General features: G+C 45.4%; 1 protein-coding gene across 1 annotated transcript; it reads right to left on the bottom strand.

Moving 5' to 3' along the window:
* Positions 1-2,203: 2,203 nt before the first annotated feature.
* Positions 2,204-12,449, bottom strand: CISH (cytokine inducible SH2 containing protein). Its single transcript, XM_050957910.1, has 3 exons — positions 11,594-12,449; positions 6,036-6,262; positions 2,204-5,507 (listed from the first exon to the last, which is right to left on the bottom strand). The coding sequence occupies exons 1-3, from the start codon at positions 11,638-11,640 to the stop codon at positions 5,005-5,007; spliced, it is 777 nt and encodes a 258-aa protein (XP_050813867.1). The 5' UTR covers positions 11,641-12,449; the 3' UTR covers positions 2,204-5,004.
* Between the last annotated feature and the right edge of the window lie 368 nt (positions 12,450-12,817).

Here is a 12,817-nt window from a genome sequence, read left to right on the forward strand (position 1 = left end):
GCAGGAGTGGAAAATAATAATTATGATAACATAGGGTGTCAGTAAAAAAACCTGTCAGCACGACTACCTTTGTGTGTTAGCTGGCCATATGCATACTCCAGATGACCTACCTCCAACTTCAAGGGGTTGCATACATTAAATGAGGGAAGAATTTGACTTCAGAGTATTTAAAATCATATTCAAGTAATTTCTTAGCGCTTTTCTTTTCTTTTTAATGCTTTCCATTGTTTGCAAATATTTCTTCCAAGTCTGTTCACAACTTCCCTCCTGATTTTATTTTTCCATATGACTTGCCTTGATTTCCCCACCCCTCCACCCCTCCATGCCTCTAATGGAACCAACAGAGACACATCTGTTTGTGTTTAACAACTTCAGCTTGAGCAACAGCATTGTTCTGCCCACATGTCCTCGGTGTGCAGTGGAAGTCTCATGTGTGTGGTACTGGCAGGCGTGTTCTTTAGTGAATACCCATTCCAGGGCCAGTGTAGAGAGAACCAAGTGTGGATTTTGGGGGCCCATGAAAACAGAAGCCAATATTCTTGACTTTTAGACAGTGGATTTTAAAAAGGAAAAAAATCCCAGATTGGGATCCAAATTCTACTTCCTTACATGGGGGTGAATCTGGAGTACAGTAGAACCTCAGAGTTATGAACTGACCAGTCAACCGCACACCTCATTTGGAACTGGAAGTATACAATCAGGTAGCAGACCAAAAAAAAACAAAACAGCAAATACAGTACAGTACTGTGTTAAACGTAAACTACTACAAATAAAAAGGGAAAGCAATATTTTTCTTCTGCATAGTAAAGTTTCAAAGCTGTATTAAGTCAATGTTCAGTAGTAAACTTTTGAAACTTTTGCTCCTAACCCTAATGTTTTGTCAGAGTTACAACCAACCTCCATTCTGAGGTGTTGCAAGGTTCTACTGTAACTCCATTTAAGTGCATGCAGCTATTCCAGATCAGTATCAATGTAACTGAGAGCAGAGCTTTATCCTTGGGGCCTGTGGTGGGGCAGGTCCCCACTCTCATGAGGAAGGAGTTAAAGAGCTCCTCTAGGCACAATCAGCCTCAGACCGGCGTGCCTGTGACGCTTGAGATGGGCAGGTCCTGAAGTGTATGTGCGCACTGCAGCTGGGAGATGTGATTCCCAGCAGAGGCAGGCAGACGTGTGCCATTTCAGCTCAAGGTAGTGCAGAGGAGAGCAGTGTGGACATTGTGGTAAGGGCTGTGGCTCAGGCTAGCTAGCCCAAGCCTGGCCAGCCTCCTGGGTCCAAGCCTGGGCAGCAAGCCTGAGCCGGCACTCGCACTGCAACGTCCCCACTGCTATTTTTAGTGCACTAGCTCCATCTGAGCTAGCATGAGTCTGTCTACCCATGCTGGGAACGACACCGCCCAGCTGCAGTGTAGACATACCCTAAAAGGAAGGGTCCCTGCTTGGTGCAAGGTAGCTCTCTGGAGCAGGACTGAAAGTCAGAGCTCCCCCTGCCCCTGGAAGCAGGGATTGCTAACCAGGGAAATGCCTTGAGCGCACTGGCCACCTCAGAAAGAAGGGCTGGTGCTTTTTTTCCCCTCTCTTTGGCTTCCCTAAGGCCTAGGACTCTGCTCTCTTTTTTGTTTGGATTACTTTAGGTCCCCCTGCAAGGGAGCAGAGACCCTGACAGCGTTGCCAGAGGGCTATGCCCCAGACTCCAATACAGAAGAGGAGCCTACCATCTCCCCAAGGGAGTACTAGAGATGTATAGCCTACAGTAGGGCCAAATTCAAAACTGATGTAAACGGGTGCATTTCAAAAGACTTCTAGTTGCATTGCACCTACTTACACCCAGATTTTAGACTCTGGAGGGTTTTCTTTCCCAGGTACTAGCAATGTTAAGATGGGTGAGATGCTTTCATAAACTATTTGAGAGCATTCCTTCCATGGCAACTGGAGACCTGTGAGTTTGCTGCCCATAACTATTGTATAAGGAGTGGAAATCAGATTCCTGTTCACCTACATTGTGATGTTCAGCTCAGAATAGTCTAAAACTCTGAACTCTCCTGATATCTACAAAATAAAAACTTGGGTTTGTGTGTATTTAGCAGAATGGGGAGGCTGGCTGAGAGCTTGTCCCTTGTTCTCAGACTCATTTTTTGAAAAGATTAAATGAAGAGTCACTGTTTGATGATTCCACTTGGATATGACCAGAGATTTTTAGATTGAATGGCTTTAAAATATCAGACTTTTATTTAAAATCCAGGTCAAATGATTTAAAAAAAAACTGTTTCAAGGTAGAAGAAAGTGATTTTTTGGAGTCTGTGTATATTATTATTTATATTGCAATAGAACCCAGAGGCCCCATGTGCTAGGTGCTGTACAAACATCACAGAGAGCCCTTGCCCATAAGAGCTTACAGCCTTCAGCTCTCCCTGTGCATTCACTCACTGTCAGATGGACCAAGCATGCCACATTGTTACCCTCGTCTCCCACCCACTCTTCCTACCCAGGAGCTTTTTGGGCAAGAGCTCTGAAACCTGCAGGCTCAATTCCCGCACCAGCCCCACAAAGAAAAATGGTTGGCTGTTGGAACACAACTGAATGGGGGTCACCAGGGGATGGTACAGAAAGCAGAGCCACCTACCCACTCCCTACACACATTACTATGGTGATTGAGTCTCTCCCAGAGCCCTGCCACATATGCAGCTCTGCTTGGCAAGTCTTTCGGGTGTTCCAAGATCATTATTGTGCGTTCCATAGCTGGGCTGTCCTGATCTCCACACACACACCTCCAGCAGACAGATGAGCTTGTCTTAAAGGAAGCCTTGTTCAGTGGTCTTATAGGTTTTCTTTAATGTATTTTCTATTTGTTTTTTAATGTTCTATTCTCATTTGATTGCCTTTCCACAGCCCCTGCTTGAGGGCAGGGGTGCAGTAACAGGGAGACCTGACCTCACACACGCACGCTGTCAATCATCAAAGTATGGAAAACAAAGGCAGCAATACTATCAGTGTGTAAAAATGTGACAAGAAATGGGCGTTAACTAAAAACACTGGGCCATGTCGTCCCATAGGCAGGATACTCCTATCTAGGGAAGAGGAAACTCCACTGGTTTCCATCAGACTATTATCCCCTGGAGCTTTGTCCTGTCTCTTCCTCCCATTCCAGCTCTCTCAACAAGCTGGGATTTCTCTCCCCAAATACACCCAGCCCTGGGACCAATGAAGGCCAGGGCCTACTGCCTGCGAAAGTCCTGAGGGTTCAGAGGTGAAGGAAGATGCTGTGGAGAGGAGCAGCACCCCCTAGACCCATGTGTCCCCTTCCTAGCTGCATCTTCCTCACACACACTCCCACACAGCCCTGTGAACTGGTCTCCATGAGGTTGGGCAAGTGGTGGGAGATAATGATGGTTCAGAGGAGGCAGTCTTCCCTCTTCCGTGCTCATTGCTGGGCAGAATTCACCCACTCTCTGTCCCCTCTTTCTGCAGGGAATAATGTGGCCCATTGTGACTGATTTGCTGTGTGAGGGCAGAGGCAGGGGACTGGGGGTAACAGCTTCACTTTGGCACCTAAGGGTCAGAAAAGACATTGATCAAAGATTCCACAGATAGCGGTCTGGGGCAGGGAGAAGGCAGGGCTGTAGGGTGTGGATACTGGCAAAGGGGAGGAAGCTCCAAGTGCTGTTTCTACTATGGGATGCAAAAGCAATACTGGTGTCAGTTAGATTAAGTCTTGTTCAAGTGAGAAGATGCTACCAGCAAATTAAGCAGGGGATAACAAAATCATACACAATTCTGATTGAAGCTGCCTGGTGGTGGTTGGCTAGTTATTTAGTGCTGAACAGGGCAGAGGGGCTGGTTATTTGGCAGCATGGTGATTATGGAGCAGGGACAGGTGTGGTTTTTTTCCTATGCCACTGAAAGAATAAATAAATAAATAACCTCAAACCATGTGTCATCATTGCAGCTCAGCAGAGCCGGCTTTGAGCCAAGGCCAGGATGCCACCACCCTTCTCCCTGCTTCACCAAGGCAAGGGCAGTGTCAAGAGATTGACACTGATGGGAAGAAAACACAAGCCATGTGGGAGAGATGCCCACAACCCCACACTGCCTCAAGATAATCAGCCTGGGACTTGGATTGCCAAGGTTAATGTTAAAGTGTTACTGGGAACTTCCTTTTGAAATGGGAAAGAGGATGGGGGCGGGCAGGGGAACAGAGCGGGGCTTCCTTATCCCCAAACTCAATATCCAGAACCTGTGAACTTGCAGAGGAGAGGTGTTTTTGTCCAAAAATTCTTCCAACCTTGGTGACATCCCAGTGAAATATACAGATGCCTGCCATACATACCTCTCGGAGGTCACAGCATTTCCAGCCCTTTCTTAGTTTGTGAATTTAGGAAATAGACCATATGTTTCAGAGATAAGGCCCAGGTGCCAAAGTTTGGATCCAAACTCTCATCTGAATCTCAGTTTCCCCCATGTTGCCAGGGGTGTTTGGATGTTGAATTTAGCGTGGCCTACTTCAAAGACAGGGTCAAAGAGGTGACACTCAAATCCAGTTCTGAATCCAGATCCAAACTGCCCTGGAGTTCCGGGTTTGGTCTGGGTTGGGATCCTTCATTCCAGCCCAGGTCCATCCCTAATTTCTTGAAAGGAAAAGAAACAAAAACAATGGACTAAAAGGTGCTTTAAAATATCAGGAGAGAGGCTACTAAGGAAATAAATAGTGATAAGAACAATGGTAATACTCCTAATGTCACGGCAGCTCTAAAATTCAAGTAGTGTGCACGTGTCAAGAGCATTTCCTTCAAGCCTCTGTGGCTCAGAGGTTGGATTGTGCCCCACAGTTCACAGGTACCATCAACCCCCTCCCTGGTGTAGACATGGAATTGGGGGAGGGGAGAGGAAAAGTGGATGAAATCACTGCTGATGACCATGTCTTTACTGTACCCCCTTGATGCCATGCTTCAACGAGACAAAAAGACATCAAGATTCTAGTCTGTTGGTCTGAGGCCAGTTAGCTGTACCTCAGAGCTGGAAGGGATATTGCTTCAAATAGTCCCCCATCCTCCTCGGCAGGGGCAGCTGGTCCACCTCCTCTGTCAACTTGTTAATCTGTAGCCGGCACAGGTGCTGTAGGCTGGGGACACTGTCCTTGCGGCTGAGTGGCCGTATCAGCTTCAAGTGCACTGCCGCAGCCACCATCTCCTTTTGCATGGAGGACAGGGGCGAAGGCGGTGGGTAAGGGGCCTCATTCTTGTTCTCCACTGTGCAGGACATGACATAGTGCTGGATAAGGCTGACCACATCTGGGAAGGCCAAGATGCGGGGTTTAGACAGGCAGTTCGAGTCAAGCCGGAACTTGCTGTCGGCATATTCAATGCGCACATTGGTGGGACCCCGGTTGGTCTTGACGGAGAGTGTGAACAGGTAGCTGGGGTGGGTGCTGTCCCGTACCAGGAAGGTACCCTCAGGCATCTTCTGAAGATGCTGCTTGGCCTCACTGGCTGTGATAGACCCCCAATACCAGCCTGGAAAGGAATCCCAAAGAGAGATTTCATTTAGAAAGAAAGAATCATCACTAGACTGAAAACACAGGCTGCTCATATCAGGGAGGCAGGAGCAGGCTTCATGGGAAATACAGTAGAGATGGCATAGCCAAGCCCTGCAAGGTTTCCAGCCTACATTTTTCATCAGTGTGCTTAGGATGGAGGAGGGGAGGCCACTTCTGCAGTGTTTGGGGCTTACACAGACAGAGGAGCCAGTTCCCCTTTCTGTCAATTGAGCTATTAAAGGCAAAGCTCCCGTGTATGCTAGTGGTAGGCTACTTTGTGATATAAACACTGACTGTGTGGTGGCTGAGACCAGGATCACTCGTTGCATTGATAAGTTTCTGCTGTGACAGCTTCTGGGGCAAGACACTTACAGCAGACCAACCTTAGTGCCCAGCGACCTTCCTAGGAGAGGAAATTCTTCTTAGAGGTGACTCACAGAGAGTTCTTCCCCACACCCTGTGGCCTCCTCACCCAGTGACCTCATGCTGGTGGGTAGAGCCTTACCGGATTCTCGCAGATAGGAGAAGGTTTTTGCAATGCATAGCAAGTCTTCTTCAGGATCTCGCATCCGAGGCAGGTTATTCTCAGGAGCAGGTACCATGAAGGCAGGAGCAGATTCTCCCTGGAAGACCATAACAGAGCGAGGTTGCATGATCTGCTCGGACAAATCCACTGCAATGCCTCTGAGCGACTGTCTCCTGATCTTCTCCTCTGCCAGCAAAGGATGGGGTCTGAAATGAAGGATGTATTGTGTGATTTTTAGCTTGTCTTGCCTAAAGTTGCATTATCAGCTCAGCGTCTGCTCTGCTGTGCTACAGCACATGTTCTGTAAACAGATCCTCACTATGGTTATGTTTCCAACAGAAGTAGAAAAGGAAAAAACAAACATCACAGAGCTAAAGATGAACCCCTCGATGCAGGGAGGCATGGGTGGCTTTTTCCACCTTGGAAGGGACACTAGTTCAAACACCGTGTAACTCTACCAAGAGTCTGACATTCCTCTAATCCATAGGTCCTCAACTCAGGGTATGCATACCTCTGAGGGGTACGCAGAGTCTTCCAGGGGGTACATCAACTCATCTAGATATTTGCCTAGTTTTACACCAGGCTACATAAAAAGCACTAGCGAAGTCAGTACAAACTACAATTTCATACAGACAAAGGCTTGTTTATACTGCTCTATATATTATACACTGAAATGTAAGTGCAATATTTATATTCCGGTTGATTTATTTTATAATTATACGGGTAAAAATGAGAAAGTCAGCAATTTTTCAGTATTAGTGTGCTATGACACTTGGGCATTTTTATGTCTGATTTTGTAAGCAAGTAGTTTTAAGTGAGGTGAAACTTCAGGATACGCAAGACAAATCAGAGTCCTTCAAGGAATGGGTACAGTAGTCTGGAAAGGTTGAGAGCCACTGCACTAATATATCGGATATTGCATTTTTAATAAGGCTGTGGGGAGGAGATACAGATAGGATTCCTGATGACATGCAGTGGGCCTGATTCTGTTTCACTGGTTTAAACTTCGGTGGCGTTACTCCAGATTTATGACAGTGTGTCTGAGAGGAGAATCACCGTCCCCTTCCCTCCCCCGTTATCTTCCTGTCACTACAGGTTGGCCTGATCTTGTCAGGTCTGTTAGAAGCTAAGTGTGTGCTGATCTTGAAATGCCATCACAGCAGAATAACTAGCTAATCCCTGGCACTACACAGGCCCTGGCATTCAAATGGCATGAAGGAAACTTAGTGTAAAGTGGAACCACCCAGCCCTGGCATGTTATAATGGTAGAAGGGTTTCAACAAGGTAGTGCCATGGTGAGCATTGTTCAGTGTGATTATAAATCTTTCAAGGGAGCAGGATTGTAGCCTTCTAGCAACTAGCTGCAATGTGTCCCGTTGCCCTGTGGTCTGTGACAAGTCCTTCTCTGTACTATGGGGAATGTTAACCTGTGATGAGAGTACAGGATGATTGAGTGTAAGGAAGGAGCTCTCATTGCCAGTCAGACTTCTGAGTCTGAGGAAGTAGCCCAGAGTTTTCACTGCCAGGGGAATGTACAAAGCTGCATGTCCTGCAGAAGGAGGCTGAAAATAAGCAGCATGTGTGTCAGTGCTCTAGGTGAGCAGCACCCTACCTGTATTGCTCCTGCATGTGAAAATCCTACAGAGCTGGCAAGAGTGAAATGCAAAATTAAAGGAAAGAGAATAAAAAGAGAGCAGCTGACAGGAGGGTCTGACTGGGCCTGGCTCAGGCCTTCTGTCACTCTTCACCCTCACTCAACCCTGTGCTGCAGCACATCTCAAATGTTTATCCTTACTGCACCTGGCACCAAGGTGACCTCTCTAGGGTCAAAAAAATAAGGTAAATGTGTTCCCAGGGAAATGCAGTACCATCCCCAGCTTGAGACATAGGGACTGCCTGAAGCTAATGGAGATTTAAAAGGCAGCTGCAGCATTCTCCCACGTCATAGGAAAAAGAGGAGGAGAGAGGACGGATGTCCCTGGCGTTTCTCCTCCAATCTTAACTTTGTCCTTTGTATAGATAGTGACATTTAATGGGCACATAAAAGTGGACGAGGCAGGGGTAAGGCTACAGACTGATCTTCCTCACCCTACCTTGACTTGGCCCACTCCTCTCTCCAGCCCTCTTGCCCTGCTGTGTCCCAATTGTGGGACAAAGACCCACAAGGAGAGACATGAAGAACAATAGCACAGAGGATTGAAGGGGAGTTTTTCCTGTGAGAGAGAAAGCGAGCTGCAGTCAGAGTTGCACAGTTCTGCATTTATGGGGCCATAGGTAAATCTGGCTCTAAAGTGAGGGACACTCAGTATTCTTAAACAATGACGGGCAGTCAAGGATGACACACTGATCCCACAAAATCAAATGCTCCACAGACTTTCAGAAGAGATTGTTGTGAGTTAAAACATCAGCCAAATACATCCCTGGTCTTCTTCAGCCAATCTCTACTTTAGGAAAAGCAAGATATGACATGCATGGACTTTGAATCCTGCCTATTAATTTCTATCCCAGAAGACCTTACCTGCTAAATCTTTGTTTTAGCCCCTGGTTTTCACCAGTATTCTCTGATATCTAGTGTACAAAGTGTTTCTCTGTGGCTCTTGTTTTGCAGGCAACGGCTCTGGATAAGATTCCCTTCCATGGTAGCACTGTCGTGAAGGAAGCACAGACACTTTCTCCAAGAAAAGTCTGACCTGGGTTATATTCAATAGCTTTTGGGCACTGCCTGTGCTCTTTCAAAAAGAAGTAGTACAGTCCTGATCCTCCACTGCCTTGCACCTTGTGTAATCACTGTGAAAAGTGGGTGTCAAATGCTGCCCTCAGTGGAGGATTCAGTTTTGGTAGCTTTCTACACCAGCAGTTTGCACTGCACAGAGATGAATGACTGACAAAGGTGAAAGGTAGGGGAGAAGGGATCCCATGGTGCATAGACCTCATTCCCAGCTTGAGAACAATAATGCTGCAGCTTGGATTCCAGAATTGAGCTTGCTTCTTCTTGGAAATGTTTCTGCTACGCCCTCAGGCAAAGCCTTTTGTTTAAAGAAATGTTTTCTTGTTGCTAGCATGAGAACCATTTTGCTTTTTAGACACTAGATTTGGGAAGGGGATTAAGATTTGTCTGGGGGAGATGGAGAGACCAGGAAGCGGTTTTGAATGGAATCTTTAGACAATCACTGGGTACCTTAACTGATCATTTATTAGAAAGTTCTGCTCCTGCTTTGACAATGCTGCTTCTGTAACTTCCATTGTCTCATGGAATGCGGACTCTGAACCTCCAGGACTCATCTTGAAGCCACCTTGGGGAGGCCATTCCCCTTTCACTAAAGGAAGCTGTGAATCAATTCACATTTCACTTCAGAGATGTAGAAAGGGCTCAAGTCTTTAAACTCTGTGTACAATCGTAGGTGCTGGAACTAGGAGTGCAGGGGGTGCTGTTGCACCCTCTGGCTTGAAGTGGTTTCCATTATATACAGGGTTTACAGTTCAGTTCAATGGCTCTCTGCACCCCCACTATAAAACTTGTTCTAACACCACTATGTACAATCCCCTCTCCGTAGTCACAAAAGCTCTTGTGAAGTGGGGCCAGTGTGGATTGGAGAAAGATGAGTTCACCTACAGTGGTCATCCTCTGGCTCCCATTTGCTCCCTGACTATTCTGCCACCTAAAATCCATGGAGCCCAAACCCCCGTGCATTTCCAGTCGGGTTCTTCCACAATATCCAGGGAAAGGTAACAGAGGATGCTGCATGGATTTTGCTCCCCTTCCATACATATAAAAAAGCCTGGGGTTACAGAACCTCTAATGAACACACTGCAGTGAAAGAAAGTTTTAAAATGTATGTGTGGCAGGAACGTGGACCCATTAATGGAGTCTAATTAATGATGATTCAAAAGTGGCAGAGCTACTAAACAAGACAAATATAGAAAAGAGGTCAAGGATCAGGAATGAACAGAATACGTGTGACTATAGCTGCTATTATGAACCAGATAAAGAACTATGTGGAAGAAAGTGTATTTATAAAAATCAGCAGGTCCAGTTGAGATCCATCTTTTTGTCCTAAAAGAAGCAGCAAACAAACTTTTTCTGACTCCTCGAGAAAAGCCCTGGAGAATTAAGAAGATACAAGAGCGCAGACACAGGTGGTATCAATTAGAGTGATCTTTACCATTTCCTCTGTGATAAGTCAAACTTCATAAGAACACACATAGTGAAATAGTACAGGAAGACCAGTCCTACACTCCTTATATTGGCAAACTCCCATCAACTCCCACAGGACTTTTGCCTGAGTAAGAAGGGCAGGATTGGGTCCAAAATGCATACAATCTTAGAGGACAATGGAACAAGCAGCTTTATAAAGACAAACAGTGGACAAACGTGCCCTAATTGAATGAGGGACAGGTTATAGGTATAGATGATAGGTAGGCTGTAGAGATGATATATTTGCACTTCAATAAAGCATATGATAGTGTCCTGCAAAGCCTAAACTGAAAAATTAATTTCAAGCAGTTTGGCTATGAGCACTATCATGTGGGCTGAAAACATGGGTGAAGTCAAGCAAAGGAAGACACAGGTTGAGCAGCAGGAAAATATTTGTAATAGTGAGCTCTATGAGACATTGGGGGCTCTCAGGGGAAGTGGTGGAAATCCCCAGACTTGAGTCACTTAAAAGTAGACAGAGCAAAAGTATAATGCTGTGAGGAAAATCTTCTAGTGGCAAACAGGATGGTTAAAATGACATCATGGCCAGCCATTAATGAAGGTGAGAGCTTGCAAATATTTCCAAGAGCACAAATGCTTAATATATTCATGCAGATCAGGTACGTACATATGTAGATGACCCATGTAGTGCCTAACTGACCATGTGAGCATGCAAATACCAATATGCATGCACTAGCCACGGGTACTTATATGATAAAATTAGGCATGCACAAGAATTTATTTGCACCTTATTGGCTATCTGGGGCACTAGGGCTTTCCCCAGCTTTAATTTTTATAATGCACTGTGTGTATACACATGCATGTGTACACACATAACCTTGTATAGAAAAGCTATGCAAAAAGAAATATATATTAATTCTATATATTCATTTGGAATTAGACATAGACAGTTTTAAAAAAAATTCCTGAAAAGCTTTTCCCTGTAAGTAGTTTGTTTCTATAGAGAAATCAGATAGCTCCTATTATTCTGTGCTTCTCTCCTCTCTAGTTTTACATATGATATATTGTATAGCATAGTCAGACTTTCCCCCTAATTTTTACCTGTAAGAACCTTGAGTGCCATGTGATTTCTCAGCTATAGAGAGAGCATGGATATCAGGGTGTCTGTTCATGCCCTTCTTAGACAAAAGATATAAAACCCCCAGAAACCAAAGACACTCACATGTACTGAGGGCCAGATACTCAGCTGATGCAAATCAGCATAGCCCCATTAACCTGAATAGACCTACACCAGTTTATACCAGCTGAGGATCTGCCCCAGAGTCTGTTATTGACAATTCTCAAATCAAGCGTTTAAAATGAAGGCTGCAAGGAATCTTACCCCTGAACACAGATGATCATGTCACTCCAGGACCAAGAAAAACGCATTAAGTCTTCAATAGGATGGGAAATGGTCTTCCCTTTTTTCTTACCGCCTTCTTTGTTCCCCAGAGGAGCTAGGACAAATCTTTAGTTAGGAATTCACAGGAAGAAAAAGACTGGACTGCTCCCAACAAACCTCTTCCACGGCACTCTGGAGTTCACACACCAGGAGAAGCCAAGCAGAAAGCAAATCAGGCTGCCCAGAGAAAGATTTTACTGATTTTTGAGCAACTTTAGCTAGGAAAATGTGCGCAGTCTTGGTACTTCTCAAGATAATAAAATATATTCTTGCTCTGATTAAAAAGAAAAAAATAAAAATGATCAGAGAAAAGGAAAAACGATTTTAAAAGAAGGAATGAAATCTCCTTCAAAATGACCTTTCAAGTCAGGATATAAAGCACCTCCGAAATAACAATAAATAGGTATCAATAAATAATCTCTCCCTGAATGTGGAGCTGGGAGAGCTGCAACCTACTTGGACGCTGGCTCCAGGAGTAATGAAGCTCTGGGAAAAAACACAACTAAGTAATCTTTTGTTTGCCCCTTTTAATCTGTTCCAGGAAGTGACGGATTCCTGGAATTGTATTGTATTCACATCACTGTTCTGACATTAAAAAACAAAAAGTATAAATAGATGTGTCCGAAATGGACATCTTGATGTCAGCACTGCACTCCAGAGAATTAGGGTGAGGGGAGAGCCTCCAAAATATACCAAAATCCCAAGGAAAAAGGCAGAGTCAGGTCAGATTGGTCAGCTCCTTCCAGGGACTCAGCTGAAAAGTTGTAAGTTGTTTTCTGTTTTATAAAGCATTTGGCTGCTGTCCCCTCTATGTGTTCACAGAAATACCTTTGATAGATTTCCAAGAACTTTCCAGGAAAGCTGGGCTGGACCACAGAACTCTGCCAATCAGAGCAAACCGAGGCTGGGCAGGACCTCAGAGGTCTGCCAATCAGAGGTGAATGAGGCTGGGCTGACGCTACAAGCTGTAATGAGCCCAGCCCCCACAGTCACAGAGAAACACACGCACACAGCAGAAGAGGGAGGGAAATGCAGGCATCAGTTGCAATCACCAGGGGCCCTTTGACCATGTGATTAGGAAAAAGCGAGATTAGAAACCTTGCTGGCCATTCCCAGATGGCTATGTGAAACCAGAGAGCAGCTGTAATGCACCCCCTGCTCCAA

Source organism: Gopherus flavomarginatus, chromosome 6, assembly GCF_025201925.1.
Source record: "Gopherus flavomarginatus isolate rGopFla2 chromosome 6, rGopFla2.mat.asm, whole genome shotgun sequence".
NCBI classification, from domain to species: domain Eukaryota; kingdom Metazoa; phylum Chordata; order Testudines; family Testudinidae; genus Gopherus; species Gopherus flavomarginatus.